At 40.3% G+C, this 25,496-nt stretch overlaps 3 protein-coding genes across 3 annotated transcripts in view; 2 read left to right on the top strand and 1 right to left on the bottom strand.

The window, feature by feature from the left end:
* itgav (integrin, alpha V) overlaps positions 1-10,317 on the top strand; it is a 53,097-nt gene extending 42,780 nt beyond the window's left edge. Inside the window, exons 23-30 of the mRNA XM_072685368.1 lie at positions 198-278; positions 464-569; positions 2,140-2,298; positions 2,546-2,671; positions 3,612-3,725; positions 4,010-4,117; positions 5,405-5,524; positions 6,192-10,317. Of these exons, the coding sequence (XP_072541469.1) occupies positions 198-278; positions 464-569; positions 2,140-2,298; positions 2,546-2,671; positions 3,612-3,725; positions 4,010-4,117; positions 5,405-5,524; positions 6,192-6,290 (913 nt within the window). The 3' untranslated portion in view covers positions 6,291-10,317. The remainder of the gene's footprint in view (positions 1-197; positions 279-463; positions 570-2,139; positions 2,299-2,545; positions 2,672-3,611; positions 3,726-4,009; positions 4,118-5,404; positions 5,525-6,191) is intronic.
* Positions 10,318-11,353: 1,036 nt separating this feature from the next.
* LOC140560512 (alpha-aspartyl dipeptidase) lies at positions 11,354-16,775 on the bottom strand. Its single transcript, XM_072684981.1, has 8 exons — positions 16,553-16,775; positions 15,588-15,676; positions 15,401-15,475; positions 15,230-15,309; positions 14,544-14,717; positions 14,290-14,349; positions 13,980-14,062; positions 11,354-11,764 (listed from the first exon to the last, which is right to left on the bottom strand). Exons 1-8 carry the CDS (start codon positions 16,645-16,647, stop codon positions 11,698-11,700), a joined length of 723 nt encoding a protein of 240 aa, XP_072541082.1. The 5' UTR covers positions 16,648-16,775; the 3' UTR covers positions 11,354-11,697.
* A 1,541-nt stretch (positions 16,776-18,316) lies between these two features.
* On the top strand, positions 18,317-25,162 carry umps (uridine monophosphate synthetase). The gene is made up of 7 exons (XM_072684980.1): positions 18,317-18,521; positions 19,397-19,550; positions 19,671-19,934; positions 21,510-21,920; positions 22,873-23,048; positions 23,492-23,606; positions 24,526-25,162. Exons 1-7 carry the CDS (start codon positions 18,330-18,332, stop codon positions 24,699-24,701), a joined length of 1,488 nt encoding a protein of 495 aa, XP_072541081.1. The 5' UTR covers positions 18,317-18,329; the 3' UTR covers positions 24,702-25,162.
* Positions 25,163-25,496: the final 334 nt, after the last annotated feature.

Here is a 25,496-nt window from a genome sequence, read left to right as displayed (position 1 = left end):
TTTAACCAGTGTGTGCTTTAATCCCCAGTAAAAACAAAGTGTGGTGCAACACAAGGAGTGGCTTGTGGTCATTCCTCTTACACACACATTTTTGAGGCTTGAGCTGGGCTGTGTTTGTTTATGAGTGTTTGGCTACTAAAGCAACAGCACTACCTAGTGTTTTCCTGCTGTCTTACACGTCCTTCTCTCCTTCCCAGCTCAAATCAATACAACAACACCAGCAACCTGGTGCCCATCGTCACAAAGCTAGCTGTTCTGGCAAATGTGGAAATCAGAGGGTAGGTCACCCATGTATAATTACACTAACTTTATCCAGCATTTCTTGGAGTTTAGACTATATTATTTAATATTGCTAATTAATATTGTTTTTTTTAAACTACATTATATATCATATAGCTGTATAATTTACTTTTGTAGTATCGTCCCCTCTTGGCTGAAACCGTATGTGTGTATGCCCTTGCAGCGTTTCTGCACCTGAGCAGATTTTCCTGCCCATTTCTAATTGGCACCCCAAAGAGAAGCCGGTCTTAGAGGATGATATCGGACCCCTCGTCCAGCACATCTATGAAGTACGAGTCTCGCTGAAACCAGTGCAATCTTACACTCCTTCACATAAGTGCTGTTTACGCTGGGTGCATTAGACCATCATTCTCCAGTGGTCATCATCATACTTCAACTAAACATCATCGTCAATATCCATCAAATACCATAGCTGTCCAACCAAACAACTTCATTCTGCCTAGGAAACATCATCGCCACCAAACACACATGCACAATGCTCCTACAAGGCATAATTTTTCAACCAAGCACCTTCATTTTCCTAAGGCACATTATTATTCTTCGACAGACACCATAGTTTTCCAGGCCAGTATCATCATTCTTCATCAAATACCATCATTCTCCAACCAAACACTTCAGACATCATCATTCTCCAACCAAACACATTAACTTCCTTTCAGAGATCATCATTCTCCAACCAAACACATTAACTTCCTTTCAGAGATCATCATTCTCCAACCAACACCATAGTTTTCCAGGCAAACATCTTATTTCTCAGTTATGTTTTTCATTTGCCAACTAAATACCTTCATGCTCCATCAGACAACCATAATTATCCAACCAAGCACAGTTACATTACCTCCCAATCAGAGATCATAATTTACAACAAACACCTTCTCATCATTCTTCATCCAAAAACATCATTTTTTAACCATTTTTTTAACAACTTATTTCTCCATCACACATCATTCACCAACTAAATACCTTCATGCTCCATCAGACAACCATAATTCTCCAACCAACCACCTTCATTCTCCTAAGACACATTGTTATTCTCCACCAGACACCATCGTTTTCCAGGCATCTTTCTCCACCAAATACCACAGTCCTCCAACCAAACACATGAACTCATCACAAACATCTTTATTCTTTGTCAAACACCATAGTTTTCCACGCAAACATCATATTTCTCCATCAAATACCACAATTCTCCAACCAGACACCATCATTCTCTATCCAACATCAACATTTTTTTTTTTACCAAACATCTGTTTTTTCCATCACACATCATTCGCAAACTAAACACCTTCATGCTCCATCAGACTTCTTCATGCTCCATCAGACACCATAGTTTTCCAGGCAAATATCATGGTTCTCCATCACACACAATTCACCAACCAGACCATCATCCTCCAGTGGCCATCATCTTACTTCATCTAAACGCCATCAACTAAAAACCTTCATGCTCCTTCAGAAAATCATAATTCTCCAACCAACCACCGTCATTTTCCAACCAACCACCATCATTTTCCAACCAACCGCCTTCATTCTCCATCCAGCCACCTTCATTCTCCAACCAAATGCTTTAATTCTCTTAAGACATATTGTTATTCTCTACCAGACACCATCATTCTCCAACCAATCACCTTCATTCTCCAACCAATCACCTTCATTCTCCAACCAAATACCTTCATTCTCCCACCACTCGCCTTCATTCTCCAACCACTCACCTTTATTCTCTATGGAACACTATGTATAGTCAAACTGCACATTCTGAATGAGAAGATGTCTGTGAGAACATCAGTAATAGGACCAGTGATGTCTCTCACGTTCTCGAGCTGACTGTCTTCTGTTGTTCAGTTGCGGAATAAAGGCCCCAGCACCTTCACTAAGGCCATGCTGGACGTGATGTGGCCCTACCGCTACAACAACGGCTCTCTGCTCTACATCACCAAATACGAAGTGGACGGAGCCATGAACTGCAGCACTGACATGGAGATCAACCCACTCAACGTCTCGGTATTTGGTCTTCCACACACACCTGCTGTACTAGCTTTAACGGCTAGGCTTAAAAAACAACTCCTGGTAGTTTACTGTATAACCTTGGTACTGATTCAGGTGATTTACTGGACTTACATTTTTTACTGGAGCTGTGTCGTCAAAAACGGGGAAAATGATAGTGTCCTAAAACTTTTGGCCAGTAACAGAAATCAGAAGAAATAATTAATAATATAAAAATCTGCGGTTGTGTCTGTTTGTGCGGCAGAACCCCATGTACTGGGATAAAAACACAAGCATATCGTCAGGTGACCGGACAGAGGGGCGGACCAGAAACCACGTTCACCGCCGGGACCTGACGGACCAGCAGGACAACGGAAATATGCTCATCCTGGTACTGCTGATCTTTATCATCTCTTATGATGTCATCACTTTACCGAACTACATCATTTTAATGATCAGCAGTCCTGGTGCTGTTACAGTACCTATGATGTCATCACTTGACTGAGCATACTGTATTCCTGGCACTGGAACATTACTTATGATGTCATCACTTTACTAAGCATACTGTAGCAGTCCTCATACTGTTACAGTGCCTATGATGTCATCACTTTACTAAGCATACTGTAGCAGTCCTCATACTGTTACAGTATCTATGATGTCATCACTTTACTAAGCATACTGTAGCAGTCCTCGTACTGTTACAGTACTTATGATGTCATCACTTGACTGAGCATACTGTAGCAGTCCTGGTACTGTAACAAGGTTTATGAGGTCATAGCTTTGCTAAGCATACTGTAACTGTCCTGGTACTGTAACATTACTGATTATGTTATCACTTTACTGAGGATACTGTAGTCCTGGTGCTGTTACAGTACTTATGAGATCATCGCTTTACTAAGCATACTGTAGTCCTCCTACTGTTACATTACTTATGACTTCATCATTTTACTGAACTACATACTTTTACTGATCAGCAGTCCTCATACTGTTACAGTACTCATGATGTCATCACTTTACTGTGCATACTGTATTCCTAGTACTGTAACATGACTTATGATGTCATCACGTTACAAAGCACATTGTTCTCCTGGTATAGGTACAGTGCTTATGATGTCATTACTTTATTATTTAAACCTCATATTCATCCAGCATTAATAGCATGTCAATAACTTCGGAACCACGTTTGCCCTGGTGGTCACTGATCAATCACTAGGTTGGCTGTGTGTAAAGTAAGTGTGTGTGTGTGTGTGTGTGTGTGTGTGTGTGTGTGTGTGTGTGTGTGTGTGTGTGTGTGTGTGTGTCTGTGTGTGTGTGTGTGTGTGTGTGTTCAGGATTGTGAGAAAGCTCAGTGTTTGAAGATCAAGTGCCAAGTGGGCCGTTTGGAGAGAGGTCAGAGCGCCATACTCTTCATCTACTCCAGACTGGCAGTGGCCACCTTCCTGCAGGTCAGTCCCGCCTCAGCTCATTAAAACCCGGATACACTATAATGTCCAAAAGTTTGCGGACACCCCTTCTAATAAATGGATTCAGCTGCTTTAAGCTGTTGTCTGCAAACATTTGGACATAAAGTGCTTTCAGCATTTCATTAGTGGCATTAAATAAATCATAAAATGTAAATATCAAATAGAATAAATCTTTAAATGTATTCAGTTCTATTAAAGATTATTGTAGACACTCTGTGAGGACTAAATGACTTCTGGCTGACGGTTGTGTTCTTCTCCTCCTCCAGGCCGAGAGTCAGAATCGCTCGTACATCGTGAAGTCTTTGGCCTCGTTCAGTGTGATCGAGATGCCGTATAAGAACCTGGATTTTGAGCTGCCAACGAATAAAACCTCTGTGAGTATTAAACTCCACAACACACACCTGACCTGTCTACACACCGGTGTAGTGATTTAGCAGTAGACGCTCAAGTACAGGTAGTGTACAGGTAGTGTACAGGTAGTGTACGTGTGGCACATATTAACACAGAATACACAATGTACTTAAGCTTATGCAGGTAGTAATGAAGACCTAGTTCATAGCAGTCATAGCCACTATTTGTATTAATTCTGTCCACGATGCGGTGTTCAGTACACACTATGACTCATTCTGCATCCACTATGAATTATGTAGTACCCATTAGGACTTATCCAGGATCTTCTTTGACTTATTCAGTTTTTACTATTAATGAATTTGCATCCACTATGAATTATTCAGTTTTCACTGAGTTTATCTGCATCCATTATGAATTATTTTAAAACCACTATGAATTATTCTAAAACCACTATGAATTTTATCTACATACACTATAAATTATTCTACATCCACTGTGAATTATTCAGGATATACTTTGACTTATTCAGTTTTCATTATGAATTAATTTGCATCCACTATGAATTATTCTAAAACCACTATGAATTATTCCACATCCATTATGAATTATTTTAAAACCACTATGAATTATTCTACATCCACTATGACTTATTCAGTTATTCTCCATCTGCTATGAATGTTTACGTATCCACTATAAATTAATCAATGTACACGATTTCCATATGCTAACAGGAAATGGTGGTATACTAGACGTTAAGATGGAAACCTTAATAAATGATGTATCTGTAGTTTGTAATAAATGTTATTGTATCAGTGTTTATCAGTATCACCAGAGATCTCTGCATGCTGGATATTTACATAGTAAAATCTATAGTAATAAACATAACACAGTGTTAATGGTGTGTCACTCACTCAGCAAACTGCACTGGAGGGGGAGGACGTTCGTAGTCCTGCTGCTCTTTTAATTGCAACGTTTCCACAGAAAAACCTTCAGGGTTTCATCCCCCGGAAACCTGCGCGTGATATTACAGATGTGGAAACATTGATATTTAAGATGTACTGCCCAGCACCAATTCTGTGTATTTGAGAGTGTTTTGTTTTTGGCATTATGATGTCATATCCTTTGCGCGAGTCTGAACTTGGCATGGGTTTACCTGTGATGGAGTTTGTGATGTTATGCTGTGATGGCCTATATTGTGTATTTTGCTTATTTGGTGATTTGTTGTGATTAAGTATTGTGTGTGTGTGTGTGTGTGTGTGTGTGTGTGTGTGTGTGTGTGTGTGTGTGTGTGTGTGTGTGTGTCTGTGTAGGCCAGTCTGAATGTGGTGTGGGTAACCGAGGGGCTCTCGCCTGCCCCTGTCTGGGTGGTGGTTGTGGCTGTTTTGTCTGGGCTGCTGCTGCTCGCTCTGCTCATCTTCATCATGTACAAGGTGAATAACTCTCTCAACTTCACACACACACACACACACACACACACACACACACACACACACACACACACACATTATCAGCCTCCCGAGTCATACACACACTGCACTGTTTTATTTGAACCTTTTTAACCCTTGATTTTTTTGTAGTACTTTAGTCAGTGGTTCATAGATCACATATAGACTTAATGGACAAAAGTATTGGGACATGTGCTCATTTCTGTTTCCTCCGAAATCAAGGATATTAAAAAGAGTTAATCCTGCTTTTGTTAAAGTAACTGTCCCTACTAGATTTTGGAGGAGCATGTCTGTGTAGGTTTGATTGCATTCAGTGACAAGAGCGTTAGTGATGTTAGGATGTTGGATGATGACCACCATCTCTCTCATGCCAAAAATATTAGATGGAGCACCATCCATTCATCATTCCAGAGAACACAGCTCTTCCACTGCTCCACAGCACAATGCTGGGGGGCTTTATATACCCCTCTACTAGCCCATGCCTGGCATTAGGCAGCATGGTGCCAATGGGGTTGTGTTCAAACTTTTAATATTACATTTCTATGAATTCTATTAAATCAATGACGATTAAAGACATTTCTTCAGTTGTGTAAGTTTTGACCTGACTGAAATAAGCAGTCTGACGTTGCTCCCTGTGTCCTCTCTGTTACAGCTGGGCTTCTTTAACCGCGTACGTCCACCTCAGGAGGATGGGACCGAGAAGGAGCAGCTCCAGCCGCAGGAGAACGGAGATAGAAACACTGAAGCCTGAGAGATCCCTCACCCTGAAAACACCCTTCCTCTAACTTTCCCTCCATCAAAGCCGAGACTGCAGAGACCCTCCACTCCCTGACCATGACGAGACGTCCACGAGCACCGACCACGTCACAATTCTCTTGAAAAGTCAGTCCAGAGATCTTCTTTGAGGGATCACTGTTCGGGATGGGCATGCATATATATATACATATGTGTGTGTGTGTGTGTGTGTGTGTGTGTGTGTGTGTGTGTGTGTGTGTGTGTGTGTGTGCCTATATATAGACACACACACACACACACACATATATATGGCTTATCCAAATACCTGATTAAGTATATTCTAATAACCACACCCATCCCTAATGAGCGCAGTCTTCATCATGGTGAGGTTGGAGAACCGTGAGGTATCTGGACGTATTGTCAGTGGTCATTTTTGGATGGACTTATGGCGCAGTGCTAAATGCAGAGGTGTTACATTTCTAAGACTGAGCTCTCTGTTACTTAGGCTGATACTATTCCCCCTCCAGCTCCTGCTGGACTGTTCCCCTTTAATCTACTGCAGCATTTCCCAGTCCTGCTCCAGTTTACAGCATGCAGTTCCACACATCCCTAGAAGCTCCAGATCTCATCAGGTGAACATAAATACCAGAATAAAATAAAAAACAGAGCTTCTCATTCTGTAGAAAGTAGTGAGATCTTGTTTGTGAGCTAGTCTGAAGAACAGAGCTCGGTTCCTCCAGGTTTCTCCTGGACGCCCCCCAGTCCAGCCAGCACAGCGTGGAGGATGTGTTCAACTCCATCAGCAGCAGCAGCAGCAGCAGCAGCTCACCTGATTTACCATCATTAAGCCCTGATTTACCACCAAACCAGGTGTTGATCTGAGGAGAACTCTAAATAACACTAGACTCCATGAGAGAGGAGAACTTTGGAGATGTTCTAATGATGAACACAGTGATGGAGAACCACCTCCACCACTTTCTGTAGGAGTGTCATTATTAGTGCTGATTCTAATATCAGTGTTTTACTGCTCAGATAAGCAGCTCTTCAGTGTAATTGAATTAATTTGTACTAAAACGTTAAGGCTAACACTGAGCTGCTTAGAATTTCCCAACAGTGATTCACCACTGCCACTGTAATTCAGTCTAGGACTAGGCTCAACCCATGTCTGGGAGACTTATCCATGTTGTATTAAGCCTAGGCATGTTGCAGTTATTGTGTAATCACTTGCCTGTAGGGATTTGAGGTGATAGCAGTAATTTATGCACTTTCTCTAAACAATAATACAAAATTAGCTGTTTTAGCTATTTGATGTCATAAATTGACTTATTTATAATGTTCAAAAGTTCAGTGTTTAATAAATGACTGTTCATCATAAATTATATGGATTATTACACCATGATTAGGTTTATTGTATCAATTTGACTTCAAATTAACCACAAAATCAGAAGCTGTTAATGTTATTTGCATTAAATGAGAATTCATTGTTTGCTAATACTTGATATTAGTGACAGGCCTTATAAAGAACACAGTCCTGCCAACGTGCCGGGACTCCTGGAGTAAGACTGGGGAACGCTGCTCTACTGCACTGACGTTCAGCAGGTTTGAGCTCTTACTGTTAACATTAGCTGTAAGGTAGAGATTGGTTTGCAGTAATTAGTGAAATAATGACAAAAAAACAGAAAAATAATAAACAGGGGATGCGTGAGATTACGGATGAACTAAAATGTGCTATGAAATGACATTTCATGCAACGCTCTGCAGTTCTTCTGTACTTGTTCTGGTGCCAAGTGTGTTTTTTTGTTTTTGTTTTTTTTTTGGTGGGGAAATTGTATTTTTAGAGGTACTTTTAATAATATATTGCTTGATGGTCTAACCAGCATCCTGCCCTTCGCTGGACTCCCGCTCACTCTTTTTTTTTTTTTTTTTTTTTTTTTTTTTTCTCCATTTCCGTGTTGAAAGTAGTATTTAATGTAAATCTGAATATACTGTATCCCCGTCTTTAATGCATTCTTTTTTGTTTCACACTTTAGCTTAGAATTTGATTCCCTTTACAGTTCACATTCCAGAGAAGATCAGTGGCCAGTCTGAATTTCAATTGAATTTATATATTTTTAATAATATTTTCTTAAGAAATGTAGAAAATGAGTGTGATGCACATTTGCCTACATAAAAATAAAAACATGATAATAGGGATAACGAGATTAAGCATTAAAAAATATAGAGAGAGATTTCATCACTTCTGGTTGAAAATGTAGCAACATTACAGAGATGCTGTTTTCCACATTTTTTTTGTATGGTGTATCGTCCGCTAATGTTTATATTGCGAATAGTATAGAAATGGAATTTACTAAACGGATATCAGTCCTTCAGTGCTGTGAGAGTGTTTGCCCCTTGTTTGTATTCCTGAATGACCTCAAATCTTAATCAAACCAAATCCTAATAATGCAAAAAGCAACCCTCATGGAAGAAAAAAAGCTCAACACAATGAGACATTTTATGTTTTTATAAAAAAAAAAAAAAACCCACCCAATATATATTCAAAACCCAATTCCCCAGTGTGAAAAACTCATCCTGACTATAGCTCAGCTCCCCACTACGACAGTAGTCGTTCATTGTTAATTAGTGCCTCACAACCCAGTGAAACAATTGTAGTCCACTCTTCCTCGCACAATTTCTTCAGCTCAGTCACATTTGGAGGCCTTGAACTGTACATTTCAGCCTGGGTTTGGAGAAGTTTCTTATTTTTAAGCCATTGTGAGAGAAACGTACTTATGTGCTTTGGGTCATTGTCCTGCTGCATGACCCAACTGAGCTTCAGCTGCAACTCCTGGTCAATGGACGTGACTTTCTCTTGAGGAATTCTCAGATCCAATCAGAATTCATAGCTCCCTCAATAAAAAGCAAGGCTTTAGGGTTCTGATTCAGAAAGGCATTTCCAGGCTTTCATACCACCACCCCCATGTTTCACAGTTTGTACTTTAAAACCAGTTTCAGACACAGTGGGACACATTTCAGTCAGAAACTCTTCCCCATCTAACCGAAAATCCTCCGAGTTTGACCAAAAACCCTCCTATTACAACCACAACTCCTCCTGATAAAACTAAAACTCCTCCCAATATGATCGAAACTCCTCCCAGTCTGACAAAAAAAAAACCTCCCAGTACAAATGAAACTCCTCCCAGTACCACCACTGGGGGGCAACTTTCTTTCCACGCCTGAAGATGAAGGAAGTACTAAACCTTCCTCAGAAATACGACTGCAGTCCAGTAGAAAATCCGAAAATGTGCAGAACTTTAAACATTTAGTTACAGGGCAAACACATCTGCACAGCACTGGTTTCATCCTGGTACTAAACTCTAATTCTACACAAGACTGTAAATCTCTTCTGATCTCACTGGTTTATTTCTAGCGGTTCACTTAAATTCCTTTCAGAAACCTGAACCGGTTCATTCAGAGTCTTTTATTCACAGTTTAAACTCATCTGCAGCGTCATCGAGAAAATTTGTACTTTTGTACTTTTCGGAAAAGACCAACTTTTCTCTGAGGAATATTATTACTGTTCAAACTGTAACGCCCCTAATGCTTGACCTTCTTGCTGTTAACATTCAGCCTGGTTAAATTTATCATTAGGTTGGCAGATAAGCCACTCCTGCACAAGAAACGCCACCTTTTTCTACTAATCTAACCGCTGTGTTTAATGTTACTGTGTTCCTAATTAATACTGCCCGTATGAATTTACCCATATTGGGTTTCAGCAAACGCAAGGTTAAGATTCACGTTACGTTTTTATTTCAAATGTTACAGCTTCACATCAAGCAGTCTGAGCATTCTCTCTTCTTATTTTTGACATTTTCTAGAAAGTGGCTAACTGTTGGGAATCTGTGTAAAGCAAAGTAATCAACCAACGCGAACGACCGTTCAGTAAAATCAATGCACTGGTGAATGATTCTTACCCGCAGGATTTGTTGGCGCTAATATGACGTCAGGTTTCAGGTGTTTGTTGACTTTAATGCTTCCTTAATTGAAATAAATGAATTTATTGATTTTTGTCTAGAGTCGTGTGTGTTCTGTCACGTCTGTCCGTATTCGTGGGATTACAGTTGGGTTATCCCATGCTGGCTCCTGTAGGGTCTGTGTGTTCATGAAAGGAATTCTAGGAGAAAGTGGTGCTGAACTCATGCAGCCATGCCGAACGTTGAAGCTTCTAAACTGCATTTGGTGTGAAACGCTTGGTTCTAGATAACCTCACGCAGTCAGAAAACCGCATTCTACAGTGGAGGTGAAGGGAAGCAGACGTCTGAAGCTCTAATAATAAAAGCTCCTCACAGAAAGTTCTTCACCTAATGGTGGTAAAAAATTGGATAATGATCTAAATCTCTAAAAGTCCTCCAAAGTTTTTAACATTAAGGAGATGTGTCCCCCTCAGCTGCAGTAACTGCCTCTACTCTTCTGAGAAGGCTTTACACCAGATGTTGGGAAATTGCTGCAATAATTGCCTGGCAGTCACCCACCCGAGGCCCTCAGTGAGGTCAGGTACTGATGATGGATGATCAGTACTGCTACTCCAACTCCTCCCAAAGGTCTCGGATGGAGCTCCATCACTCCAGAGAACCCTACAGCCCAAATTCTGGGAGGCTTGACATCCTTCTAGCCCAGCTCTATGTTCACAGACGGAAATATGAAGCATATCAAAAAAAAAGAACACTGTCTCTACTGTAAAACATGGAGGAGGCTCTGTTATGTTCTGGGGCTGCTTTGCTGCACCTGGCACAGGGTGTCTTGAATCTGTGCAGGGTACAAAGAAATCTCAAGACTATCAAGGGATTCTGAAGAGAAATGTGCTGCCCAGTGTCAGAAAGCTTGGTCTATTCGTCTATATGAAGCTTGGTCTATACACTAGACTATTCTAAAGTGGCCTTCTATGAGCCCTGACCTAAATCCTATTGAGCATCTTTGGAAGGAGCTGAAACAAGGTTGTGTAACAAACTATTAAGGGCACCATCATTTCTTTTCATGAGTTTATTTTTTTAAATAATTCTGTTGAACCATGGTTGAAAAGAAACGTCTGACTTTCATTGGTTAATTTTCACAGCATTTTTATTTATTATTACTTTTGTCAGAGTCAACTTATTTCTGTGACCATTGTGGGTTTTTCGTTCATTAACCGAGGGGTACCAACAATTTTGTCCATGTGTGTATTGTGCAAATGGGTTAAAAGCAAATGTTTCCAGCAGATGAACCTAAGAATTCTCCACCCGCTTTAAAACTCGGGACTCATTTTCCTCATTTACTTCAATACAAAAGTTAAAACCACTTTTATTAAATTTCATAACTTCTCACTCTGTCCTTTACTTATACATGCCTTCTTTCAAGACTCAATCAGGACGATCCATCACAGAGAAGAACTACTGTTTATGAAGGTGTTATTGTGCCTCCGTCAGTAAGAAACTCAGATCACTCCCAGGCTCATATTCAGCCGTCTTCTTCCCCCTAAAAAAAATAACAGCAAAAAAAGACCTTTAAGCTAAATATAATAATAGGTTTATAGAAATTCTTAAAACCCAAATAGCAATAAAGTCAGTGGTCAGTGAGTGTCTAACTGTAATTAACTCTATATAACATTAGAATAAACCCAAATAATAATTTTGCAATTATCTGTAAATAATCTGTAAATAAGTTATTGCTTTTTTACTTCTATTATTGATTTTGTGTATATAGTGGTAATTTATCTATGTTTTTGCATCGGAGTGTCTTGCTGTCCCTTTTCTGATGTCACACTGAGAATTTCACCACTGTGGGACTATTAAAGGATTATCTTATCTTAAATAAACAAAGTCAGTAGTCAGTGAGAGTGTCTACCTGTAATTAACTCTATATAACATTAGAATAAACCCAAATAAACATAAAGTCAGTGGTCAGTGAGAGCGTCTACCTGTAATTAACTCTATATAACATTAGAATAAACCCTAATAAACATAGTCAGTGGTCAGTGAGAGTGTTTACCTGTAATTAACTCTATATAACATTAGAATAAACCCTAATAAACAAAGTCAGTGGTCAGTGAGAGTGTTTACCTGTAATTAACTCTATATAACATTAGAATAAACCCAAATAAACATAGTCAGTGGTCAGTGAGAGAGTCTACCTGTAATTAACTCTATATAACATTAGAATAAACCCAAATAAACATAAAGTCAGTGGTCAGTGAGAGAGTCTACCTGTAATTAACTCTATATAACATTAGAATAAACCCAAATAAACATAAAGTCAGTGGTCAGTGAGAGTGTTTACCTGTAATTAACTCTATATAACATTAGAATAAACCCAAATAAACATAAAGTCAGTGGTCAGTGAGAGCGTCTACCTGTAATTAACTCTATATAACATTAGAATAAACCCAAATAAACATAAAGTCAGTGGTCAGTGAGAGTGTTTACCTGTAATTAACTCTATATAACATTAGAATAAACCCAAATAAACATAGTCAGTGGTCAGTGAGAGTGTCTACCTGTAATTAACTCTATATAACATTAGAATAAACCCAAATAAACATAAAGTGAGTGGTCAGTGAGAGTGTCTACCTGTAATTAACTCTATATAACATTAGAATAAACCCTAATAAACATAAAGTCAGTGGTCAGTGAGAGTGTCTACCTGTAATTAACTCTATATAACATTAGAATAAACCCAAATAAACATAAAGTGAGTGGTCAGTGAGAGTGTCTACCTGTAATTAACTCTATATAACATTAGAATAAACCCTAATAAACATAAAGTCAGTGGTCAGTGAGAGTGTTTACCTGTAATTAACTCTATATAACATTAGAATAAACCCAAATAAACATAGTCAGTGGTCAGTGAGAGTGTCTACCTGTAATTAACTCTATATAACATTAGAATAAACCCTAATAAACATAAAGTCAGTGGTCAGTGAGAGTGTTTACCTGTAATTAACTCTATATAACATTAGAATAAACCCAAATAAACATAAAGTGAGTGGTCAGTGAGAGTGTCTACCTGTAATTAACTCTATATAACATTAGAATAAACCCTAATAAACATAAAGTCAGTGGTCAGTGAGAGTGTTTACCTGTAATTAACTCTATATAACATTAGAATAAACCCAAATAAACATAAAGTCAGTGGTCAGTGAGAGTGTCTACCTGTAATTAACTCTACATAACATTAGAATAAACCCTAATAAACATAAAGTCAGTGTTCAGTGAGAGTGTTTACCTGTAATTAACTCTATATAACATTAAAATAAACCCAAATAAACATAAAGTGAGTGGTCAGTGAGAGTGTCTACCTGTAATTAACTCTATATAACATTAGAATAAACCCTAATAAACATAAAGTCAGTGGTCAGTGAGAGTGTTTACCTGTAATTAACTCTATATAACATTAGAATAAACCCTAATAAACATAAAGTCAGTGGTCAGTGAGAGTGTCTACCTGTAATTAACTCTGTATAACATTAGAATAAACCCAAATAAACGTAAAGTCAGTGGTCAGATAAAGCTGTCATGGTAACATGTTGTCTTAGTGCTCAGGGTGGTTCAATAGTCCTCTAGGTTCTGCTGTCAGTGGAGATCTTGGCTGATAAACGGCGGCTGTCTGGACTAACACTAAGCTCAGAGTCTTGATAAGCTGTGAGATCTTTGTCCTCTGCTCTTTGCCTTCAGTGATGGAGCTGCTGGGTTACCTTTGGAACAGCCTGGCCTTTGTGCTGCCAAGTAAAGTGGCCTTGTTTCCTTCCACCAGAAGCATGGAGCCTTCCCTCAGACCCTGCAGAACACAGGGAGTAAGACTCAACACTCATCCAGCATCGAGCTCTTTAGAACCTCCTGTTCTTTTACTACTGTGTGGAAGACTGCAGGGCTAGGGGCTGGATTTTATACAGCTGTGGTGATGGGAGTGAATCAGACACCTGAATTCAATGATTAAGAGAGGTGTCCCAATACTTTTGTCCATTTATTGTAAATGAAAATAACATTGAATTTAGCGTCACTCACCAGAACACACGGTGTGTCGGGCTCCTCGTGATACTGAACAATCCTCTGCTCTCGCGTCTCCTACAGCACACACAGCAACACACACACAACCAGCAGCAGAACACAAACACTCAGACGCCAGACAAGAGGGGGGAAGACTCCACGCCTTCTTAAAAATTATTATATATATATATATATATATATATATATATATATATATATAAATAAATAAAATTATATATATATATTTTTTAACAATTATGGGCTGCACTGACCCCCATGTGCCTGCTGTTGGGGTCCGTGTCCAGATAGTGTGGGTTAATGTTGAAGGGGACCAGGCCGATGGCGGAGAAGGTTGGGGGGAAAACGATGGGCATGTCGTTAGTAGTGTTGATGCTGATGGTGGCCACGTTACTGCCCGCACTGGAACCCATGTAAGGCACTCCATCCTGTATGACACACACACACACACACATTCAGAAATTAGCTTAAAATGTAATTGTGGATATGGACAAAAGTATTGGGACGCCTGCTTATTCATTGTTTCTTGTGAAATTAAACGCAATAAATAGAGTCTATCCTGCTTCTGTTGGAGTACCTGTCTCTGCTGTCCAGGGAAGAATACTAGAATACTAGATTTTGGAGAAAGAGCATTGCTGTGAGGATTTGATTGCATTCCGCAACAAGAGTGTTCATTAGTGAGGTCAGGATGTTAGCAAGCCCACGCCTGGCATTAGGCAGCATGATGTTTATCCAGAGAGTCCTATTCTATTGGCAGTACTTCTCTACAGGGACTAGACAAGCTGTGTTTGTGTGTGTGTGCATTTGCACGTCTGCATCAGCAATGGGACTAACTTCAAGTAGCCGAATGCATTCATTAGAAAGGGTGTCCATAAATATTTGGACATATTGAGTTGAACACAGCTGAACTTCAGCTGGCCTGTGACAGAAACACACTTACCTGCAGAACTCTCTTCTGTATCTCTGTTACCAGGCATTTGTCACAGAGAGTCTTCAGCAGGCGGAAGGTGTTTCCTCCACCTGGAGCAGGCATGAGAACACAGCATCACCAACCATCCAACCCCCAAACATCTGAGGGCTACATTAAGATTAAACTGCACTTCATCCATACCGATGAAAATGCCCTCGGCTTTCCGCACAGCCTCCACTGGATCCGCGGCCTCGTGAACACTGTCCACCTCATAGCCTGCAGAGCCACAGCACATATCAGAGAGAGAGGGGGGTGGGGGGCTGTTGAGGGGGGGCATGTTGATGATTTATGCAGTAATTAACCACCCATAGCCCAAAAACACTCGAACCTAGCGTCTTCAGTTTGTCTCTGGCGGTTTTGGTGTAGGCGTCCCGGTCATGCAGAGCGTAAGGAACGAACAGGATCCTCTTCACCTGCCTAAAACACACACACTACTGTCAAAAGTATATGGACACCATTTTAATGAATGCATTCAACTACCTTATTTAAGCTGCACCCATTGCTGACTCAGATGTGCAAATGCACACACACAGCTTGTCTAGTCCCTGTAGTGAAGAAGTACTGCCAATAGAATAGGACTCTCTGGAGCAGATAAACATCATGACCCTATTGGCTCCATGCTGCCTAATAATGCCAGGCGTGGGCTAGTAGAGGGGTATAAAGCCCCCCAGCATTGAGGAGCTGTGGAGCAGTGGAAGAGCTGTGTTCTCTGGAATGATGGTGGTGGAGCTCCATCAGGCACTTTTGGGATGAGGTGGGGAAGTTGGGGTTGGTGATCATATATACAACACCCTGACCTCACTAACGCTCTTATCGCTGAATGCAATCAAATCTTCACAGCAATACTCCTCCCAAATCTAGTAGAAAGCCTTCTTCTTCCCTGGACAGTAGAGACACAGTTACTCCAACAAAGGTAGGAGGAAATATGTAATAGCCTTGATTTCAGAAGAAACAATAAATGAGCAGGTGTCCAAATACTTTTGTCCATGTAGTGTACATTCACAGCAGCTTGTTTTAGGGGCAGCTTGGTCATAGACTGGCTAAACCAGCAAACTTAAATGAATGCATAGAGGAGTGTGTGTGTGTGTGTGTGTGTGTGTGTTTAATATAATTATTTAATTTTTATAAAAAAAGAATATCTACAATTACTCAGTACTCCTAATACTTAATTACATTTGAGAAGTACCAGAGTAGAACCAGATACAGGGCTGTTCTGTCACATTTCACACAGCCTATCAATACTTTCACTCACGTGACAGACTAATCGATAAGCAGATGATCTGAGCGACCTACCTGCCGAAGAAGTCCCTGATTTGCTGCTGACAGTGTTCCAGATATCCCCCTCCGTGCAGGGTGGAGTTGGACACCAGCAGCAGTCTCCTCTTCATGCTGGCAGAAGAACGAAGCCCGGAGGAACCAGAGGAACCAGAGGAACCTGAGGAACCTACTCTCAAGCCTAAAGCAGCGAGGTCAGCAGCACATGACCAGAAGCAGAACTGGACCCTACACGCCTTCTGCTCCGTAAAGCAGGAAGTCGAATCCTAAAGGAGTCGATTCTCACAACTGAGAGTCGACTCCCATACTCAAAGCCTGGGAGTCGACTCTCGGTTGTGAGAATCGACTCTTTCACGCACGGTCTCCCACATCTCCACGCTGAAAACCAACGGGGATGTAGAACCTGTGATAAAGATGACCTACAGGAGGAGCTTACGATTAAAAACAAATACATAAAAACAAATCATTTAATAATCTTAATTTACATATAAATTAAATGTACAAAACAAAACGTTAAAATGCCATTAAAATAGCAACAGTGGTTAAGTCAATGTAATATAATTTTTAAAATAATATTATTATTATTACTATAATAATAGTAATCTATCAACCATTTTTATACCCTTGTATTACATTTTAATTTTATTCTTTTAGCATGCTTTTCCTAATTAAATGAAAATGTTTTACATAATTCTATCATTTGTAATATTATATTTTGTCTTTAAACCCTCTGTGACATACTGTATCTTTTAAGTTTAAAAACTGCTAGAAAATGATATTCTTCTTATTATTTTACTCTATTTAACTCTTATTATTATTGTACATTTTATTTATAAACAGATCTGTCTTATGATTTGATTTCCATTCGGGAAGACACATGTTGGTTGTTCAGTTCCAAACATTTAATTATAATTAATTTAATCGTTATTTTCTCTGTTTTTTTGTTTTTTTTGTTTATTTAATTCTAATTTATTTTCTTGTGGATCTTTTGTGTGCTTTATTTCAGGAATCAAGAAAATGATTTGGAATCGACTCTTGGAATGAACTTTGAAGGAGTTGATTCTGAGATTTGAATCGAGGAATCAAACAACCCATCTGACCTTTGGCTCTTAGCTGGGGGTGGGAGGAGGGGGAGCTACCTCTGCTCTGATTGGACGGATCTGATTATTCAGACTGAAGTTGTGAAATCTCACAGGTTTAAAGATCAGAGTCAGAGCAGGAGGGTTTATCACCCCAGACAGGTATTCACAAACACACACACACACACACACACACACACACACACACACACACACACACACATACATATATATATATATATATATATATATATATACACAGTTATACACACTTTCACGTCGTTTTTTGAAGCTTATAACATATAATTATAATATAAATAATAATAATAATAATAATAATAATAATAATTATTATTATTATTACAATAATAATGCAAACAAATAACTGCAAAACATAAACAAATGCTTAAAAATATGATATGTATTTATTTATTTATTAATAATGTTGCAGATATGTTTTAACATTTAACAAAAAGTAATTTATCTGTTTTTATGCTTTAATTTTAATTTCCATATTAATTAAAAAGAATGTTTATATATTACCGAAGTCCATTTAAACGCATGCATAAATTTACATAACATGTAAATATTCGGTGTGTAAGTTGTGTGTGAGTATATAAGTGTAGGTAGGTGTTTATTTATTTATTAATGTATTATTCAGCTCGTCTCTCTCTCTCTGCCGTGTCTTTTATTTTGTCGGCAGCGTGGTGTCCCGGATGAGCAGCGCAGCGCAGCGCAGTGTGTGTGTGTGCGCGTGCAGGATGGAGGCCGCTCTGCGCGCGCTGGTCTTACAGCTGTATGATGTCCAGGCGGTGAAGTTCGGTCAGTTTAAGCTGAAGAGCGGACTGACCTCTCCCGTTTACTTCGACCTGAGGGTCATCATCTCACACCCAGAGCTCCTCAGACAGGTCAGCACGGGGGGCATGAGGGTGGGTGAGCGAGCACGTGTGTGAACGAGCGCTGGGTAGAGTGTGCAGGAGTGTGCAGGAGTGTGCAGGAGAGTGAGGAGTGTGCAGGAGAGTGAGGAGTGTGCAGGAGTGTGAGGAGTGTGCAGGAGAGTGAGGAGAGTGAGGAGTGTGCAGGAGAGTGAGGAGTGTGCAGGAGTGTGAGGAGTGTGCAGGAGAGTGAGGAGAGTGAGGAGTGTGAGGAGAGTGAGGAGTGTGAGGAGTGTGTGAGAGAGTGTTTCTACGCTCACGTGAGTTAGTGTGTGACTTTTATTTTTAAACACTCTTGTGCTTTTATTTTATTAAAGTTTAATCTGCTGTGTTTTTGTTGTCTTGTGCTTTTATTTTATTATGCTTCATTTTTCATTTTTTTTACCTTATTTTTCCTAATTAGTTGTTTTTGTTTAATTAAACATTTCGTTGCTTTTTTATGTTAATGTGCCTTGTTTTTGTGCTTGATTATTTTCCTGTGCTTCATTTTTTTGCTTTTATTTGATTTATTTCTTTAATTTAATTTAATTTATTTATTATTTTTAATTATTATAAAATTATTAGTTTTTTTGTGTGTTTGATTATTTTCCTGTGCTTCATTTCTTTTGCTTTTATTTTATTTTGTTAATTTAATTTAATGTAATTATTATTTTGAAGTATTATACAAAATATTTTTTTGTTCTTGTTTATTTTTCTGTGCTTCATTTCTTTTGCTTTTATGTTGTGTTTATTCAATTTTATTTAATTGAAATATATATATATATATATATCATATATAAAATATTATATATATTTATTTAAAAATATATATATTTTTATTTATAATTTTCCCCTCTTGTCCCCTTTAGGTGTCCAGTCTGCTGTATCAGTGTGCTGAGGATGCCGGGGTGCGTTTTGACTGTGTGTGTGGCGTCCCGTACACGGCGCTGCCGCTGGCCACCATCATCTGCTCCACTAAGAACTACCCCATGCTGATCCGCAGGAAAGAGGCCAAGGACTACGGTAAACACACCGTGTGTGTGTGTGTGTGTGTGTGTGTGTGTGTGTGTGTGTGTGTGTGTGTGTGTGTGTGTGTGTGTGTGTGGGTTAGTCTAAATCAGGGTATCTTCACCTGTCTCTTAGGAACGAAGCGTCTGATCGAGGGCAACATCCGGCCGGGTGATGTGTGTCTGATCGTGGAGGACGTGGTGACGAGCGGCGGCAGCGTCCTGGAGACGGCTCAGGTGCTGCAGGCGGAGGGGTTAAAGGTCACCGATGCCGTGGTGCTGCTGGACCGTGAGCAAGGTGGTGGAGCAAAGCTAGCGGCTGAGGGCATCTCCCTCCACCCGGTCATCAGCATCTCCACTCTGCTGTCTGTTCTGCTCAGCGCCGGACGCATCGACCAGGGTAAGTACCGAGGCTTACCCTCCGATCAGGAGCACAAGCTGTCCAGAAGTATCCAGACACCCTTTCTGAGGCAGCCACTGGGTCACCCCCTTACAGCTTCTTCTGACATCGAGGGTGTTAACAGGGAGGTGGGACTCCTCTGCTGCAGTAACAGCCTCTACCCGACTGGCAAGGCTTTACACTAGATGTTGGAGCATTGCTGTGAGCATTTGATTGCATTTAGCTACATGAGAGCATCAGTGAGGTCAGTTTCTGATGTTGGATCATTAGTTCTGCCTCTCCAATGTTTTGGATGGAGCTCAATTATCACTCCAGAGAACCCTACAGTCCGATGCTGGGCTTTGTACTCCTCTAGCCCACTCTTGGCAGCGGGAGAGATGACCAGAGCATTTAGACGGTCAGCGCTTTTCTGTGGAGATTGTACAAGCGTCCCACAAAGAAATACCAAGTTGAACTCATTAGAAAGGCTGTCTGGATATTTTTGCACCCACCAATTTACTGTGAAACGTAGGTAAATTACAGTAAAGTAATTTTATTTAGATTAGACAGTAAATAGCATTTGTGAAGTTTGGGTTCACGTATAGACCCTCACCTGTTGGTCTTCTTTTTTTCTTGTATTCTTATCTTGTATTCTATTTTTATTTATATTCTAGTGTTTTTATCTTTTGTGCTTTTATTTTTTCTGATTTTTTTTTTTTTGAGATTTCTTCGTGTTTTATTCTATTATACTTCATTCTTGTATTTGTTCTCGTGCTATATTAAAAAATAAAATCTTTTATTTGCTTAATAATGCTTTTATTTTCTCATAATTAATTTTATTTTTATTTTCTAGTTCTTTTATTATCCTATACTTCCTTTTGTTTTTCTTTTTTTTTTTTTTTTGCTATATTTCCAAGTGTTTTCATTGAGACATTTTATTTTTTATTTTTTTGTGCTTTTATTTTCTCACACTTATGTTTTTTTCCTATATTCAATTATCTTGTGCTTTTTTCTGATAACTAATTTCATTTTTACTTTCTAGCACTTTTATTTTACTATACTTCATTTTTCTTTTTTATTGTGTTTTTATTTTCTGCTATATTAAATATTCTTGTGCTTCTCACACTCTTACACTCTTATGCTTTTTGTTACTATATTAAATTATCTTATACTTTTATTTAGCTATATTTTCCTTTTGTTTTTTTTTTCTTTTATTTTGCTATATTTTCCTGGGCTTTTATTTTAATATTTTTTGTTATTTTTGTTTTTTATGAACCCCTTCAGACCTAGGTTTATAATTCAGTTATTAATCTTTATGCAAAACCTATGTTGTAAGTTTCTTGGTAGCTGATTGATTTAGCAGGTCTCGTGGAGTCCCACTGGGTTCTATTTTAGGACCTATGACTCTGACTGTAGTAACAGTGAAGTTAAGACTCCAGGATCTACGTGAACTACAGAGTCTAAGGGGTTAAACTTTATCATCTTGAACTTTTATTGTATTCTACTTCATATTCTCTCACCTGTTGGTCCTCCAGTAGGTAACTGATCTGCTGGTCAGTTCCACTAACGATTGACCTGTGTGTGTTGTTCTCTCAGCCACCTGCAGCAGTGTGGAGAGCTTCGTCCAGGAGAATCAAACCTTCAAAGCTGGTCAGGAGAATGGCTCCACCGCCCTGAAGAAGAAGAAGTGTGAGGAGCTGAGTTACGGGGCCCGAGCCGCCCTCTCTGGAGCCCACCCCCTGGCCGCCCGGCTGCTCCGGCTGATGGAGCAGAAAAGCAGCAACCTGTGCGTGTCCGCGGACGTGACCAGCGCGGCGGAGCTGCTGGAGCTGGCCGACCTGCTCGGGCCGCTCGTGTGTGCGCTGAAGACACACGTGGACATCCTGCAGGACTTCAGCCCTGAGGTGGGGGTCAGGCTGCAGGAGCTGGCGGAGAAACACAACTTTCTCATCTTTGAGGATCGGAAGTTTGCAGATATCGGGAACACTGTGAAGCACCAGTATGAAGGTGAGATATCGCTTCAGGGGTTCTGGAAACTCTAGGAATGGGTCCTTCTGGAATCCAACTCTGCATAGTTTATCATAGTTTTGCTCATCATAAAAATCTTCTTAGATGTGCTTTTATTCTTCACTTCATACCTGAATTAAAAGCAGGGACACTCCAATACCACTTTTTCCTGTCCAATACCAGATTTTCAAGAATCTGCTGATACCAAGTATCGATACTCAGACTTAAATATTGATAATTATAGTATTTCACTTTTTATCGGCTGTACTTTTTTAAATATCTGATCCCGAATAAGATCTAATAAGCTTGAAAAGCAGCGTTTACTGGTGGAGGAGCAGCTGAAAATATAAAAATGGCCTCAATACAGAAACCCGAGCAGGAAGGAAGGCAGAATCTGACTCGGCTTCACCAAACAGCTTTTAACTGTTTAAATCCACATTTCAGAGCTTTAAAAAACACCAGTTTAGAAACAGAAAGTGTTTATGCAGCAAATTTCTCATTCAGATACTCGTCTCTGTGTGAAAAGCGAGTAAACCTCAGTGTTTCCTTTAAACCACCTTTACCTTTATCTCAACAAAAACGCAAAAAGTGCTGAAAGCTTTATTATATAGTATATATTATATGATTGACTGGTCGAGGGGACCATGCTGGTCAGATAGGGGGAGTCTTGCTGGTTGCTATGATCTGTGTATGATGTCTGTAGGTTACTCTGATCCTGGGTTATGAAGCCTAGAATACCGGCTGTGCGAGAATCGGGTTCAGTGAATGGATCGGTTCTTTAGATCAGACTAATCTGATACCCGATCCAGCTTATTTTGTTAGTATCGGGCCCGATATCTGATCCTAGAATCGGATCGGTGCAGCTGTAATGATTCTTTTTGTTTATTACTCACTGGAATTTGCAGCTGGTTAAAATCTGTATTTGGGTAATGTTTGGGTGTCTGTGTTTCAGGTGGTGTGTATCAGATCTCCTCATGGGCGCACATCGTTAATGCCCATGCGGTGCCCGGGCCAGGTGTGGTTGAGGGTTTGCGGGCTGTGGGTCAGTCTCTTGGCCGCGGCTGCCTCCTCATCGCCCAGATGAGCTCTCAGGGGTCACTGGCCACCGCTGAATACACGCAAGCTGTGGTAAGACATGGAATTATCCAAGAACGAAGTTCTGAACGGTTCTGCTGAACGGTTCTGCTGCCGTCCAGTAAAATAATAATAATAATAATAATAATAATAATAATGACGATTATATCCATGTAGCAGACTTCGGAAAGGGCCATCTCAAGGTGCTCCACAATCAGAAGTTCAATAAAACACTTGAAAATGTAATAAAAAATAAACTACATCACATTTTGGACGTAGTAGAGTGGTTTGAGTGCACTCTGCATCCGTGAGATTGTGTGCTGACTTCACCTCGTTCTACAGGTGTTGGCTGGAGCTCCATCATTTCAGAGAACCCCACAGCTCAGTGCTCATGGCTGCACCAGCCGTACCCGACCTCACTGATGCTTGCGGGGATGAATGCAGTCAAATCCTTACAACAGTGGTGTTGCATTTAAGTGAATGGTTTTCTTATCCAGGTGAAAATGGCGGAGGGTTACCCAGACTTTGTGTTTGGCTTCATCAGCGGCTCGAAGATCAGCTCCAAACCAGAATTCGTCCACATGACCCCGGGAGTGCAGATGCAGAGCGGAGGTAGGCTCCTCTAAAATCCTGCGGATATGATGAAACTATCACAGTCCTGCTGTTTAAAATGTTAAAAAAAAGGCCACCAGATGGCAGTGTGACTCTAGGAAGAAAGCACTTCGTTAACCTTATTTTTCAGCTCACTGGCCATTTTATTAGAAACAAGCACCATGCACATCCACACCACCAGTGTATAGACAATAATACTAAGCTCTGGGCTTCGAAGGTGCCCTAGAATTAATTTATCAGTTATTTATAAATAGTAAGCAGCCGATCTGCACAATGCTGCCTAATGCCAGGCGTGGGCTAGAGGGGTATAAAGCCCCCCAACATTGAGGAGCTGTGGAGCAGTGGAAGAACTGTGTTCTCTGGCATGATGGTGGTGGAGCTCCATCCAGTACTTTTTGGATGAGTTGGGGGTGAGGTGAGGTGGGGTAGTGATCATCTGACATCCTGACCTCACTAATGCTCTTGTGGCTGAATGCAATCAAATCCTCACAGCAATCCTCCTCTAAAATCTAGTAGAAAGTCTTCTCCTCTGGACAGTAGAGACAGTTACTCCAACAAAAGGAGGAGAAACTCTTTTTAATACCCTTGATTTCAGAAGAAACGGAGGAGGTGTCCCAATACTTTTGTCCATGGACTGTAAATACAGTTTGACATTGTAGGGCACCCTTAAATAAGTCAGAGGATTTTTTGGGGGGGACCCAAGGGTGTTCTGTAATTACAGTATTGCTCCAGTTATTTCATATGGGTTCCGGACCCATCGCGACCCTGTCCCGGAAATAGCAGATCAGAAGATGGATTTTATATAAAATATATAAAATAAACAGCATTGAATATGATTATAATTAATTATAATGACTTCCTTACTGCGTTTACTGTGGTGCTGTCTTGATCCTGATCCTCCTGCCTGTTTGTCCTCCAGGTGACGGACTCGGGCAGCAGTACACCAGCCCGGACGAGGTGATTCGCTCCAAAGGCTCTGACATCATCATCGTGGGGCGAGGGATTGTGGCCAGTGCGGACAGGCTGAAGGCAGCGGAGGAGTACAGGAAGGCGGGCTGGGAGGCGTATCTCAGCAGACTCTCTGCATCCAGCTAACCAGAGCCTTCTCAGATAATCCAGATCCCTCATCCTGGTCTGCATACGGATCCGAACATTCCTGCTGCTGCTCCTGCTGACTCGGATCAGGGGGTTCCAGTCTTAGAGACTTCAGCGATTTCCCAAAAGATTCATTTCCGTTATTAAACTGATTCAGACACGTTTCAGGTGTTCGTCTCACATGTGAGACTGTGCTGAAGGGGAGCTGGGTCTCTGGGTTGTGATTGGTTTGTTTCATTACAGGTTAATAATGATGATGATGATGATGATGATGATCATAAGTATTCCGCCCACTTTGTTACTGAGCACAAACGGCCGTGCATATAATTCCTTTAATGCTGGCGGGGCATCAGGGACCCCCTGGAAGTCATTCTGTATGTACACACTTTCAGGTTTTTTTTGTCAGTGATCAGAAATGTGATAAATTTTCTATAATAAATCAATAAAACACCTTTGATCCAGTCGTCTAACCTGCATTTGGCTTCCTGTCTGGCACTCCGAAGTATAAGGTCTGACTCCGCTCACTCACAGAGCGTAAGGGGTTAATAACTAAACCTGCCCAGAAGAGTTTCATACACATACACTATATGTCCGAAAGTTTGTGGACAGGAAAGTTTTGTGGCATGCATTGCTGACACTGATGTCTAGTCCCTGTAGAGAAGTACTGCCAATAGAATAGGACTCTCTGCATGAGCAGATAAACATTATAAACCTATCGGCTCCATGCTGCCTAATAATGCCAGGCGTGGGCTAGTAGAGGGGTATAAAGCCCCCCAGCATTGGAGCTGTGGAGCA

The sequence above is a fragment of the Salminus brasiliensis genome, chromosome 8 (genome assembly GCF_030463535.1).
Source record: "Salminus brasiliensis chromosome 8, fSalBra1.hap2, whole genome shotgun sequence".
Taxonomy (NCBI): domain Eukaryota; kingdom Metazoa; phylum Chordata; class Actinopteri; order Characiformes; family Bryconidae; genus Salminus; species Salminus brasiliensis.
The sequence above is the reverse complement of the archived record's forward strand: the minus strand, read 5'-3'. Positions and strand labels throughout refer to the sequence as shown.

Excerpts from the sequence above, each read along its gene's own strand:
- LOC140560512 (XM_072684981.1), bottom strand. The coding sequence starts at position 16,647 with ATGAAGAGGAGACTGCTGCTGGTGTCCAACTCCACCCTGCACGGAGGG. Across the intron at positions 15,677-16,552 it reads ATCAGGGACTTCTTCGGCAG|GCAGGTGAAGAGGATCCTGT; the intron begins GTAGGTCGCTCA and ends TGTGTGTTTTAG. Across the intron at positions 14,718-15,229 it reads TACAGAAGAGAGTTCTGCAG|GATGGAGTGCCTTACATGGG; the intron begins GTAAGTGTGTTT and ends TGTGTCATACAG.
- umps (XM_072684980.1), top strand. The coding sequence starts at position 18,330 with ATGAGCAGCGCAGCGCAGCGCAGTGTGTGTGTGTGCGCGTGCAGGATG. Across the intron at positions 23,049-23,491 it reads CTGAATACACGCAAGCTGTG|GTGAAAATGGCGGAGGGTTA; the intron begins GTAAGACATGGA and ends TTTCTTATCCAG. Across the intron at positions 23,607-24,525 it reads AGTGCAGATGCAGAGCGGAG|GTGACGGACTCGGGCAGCAG; the intron begins GTAGGCTCCTCT and ends TTTGTCCTCCAG.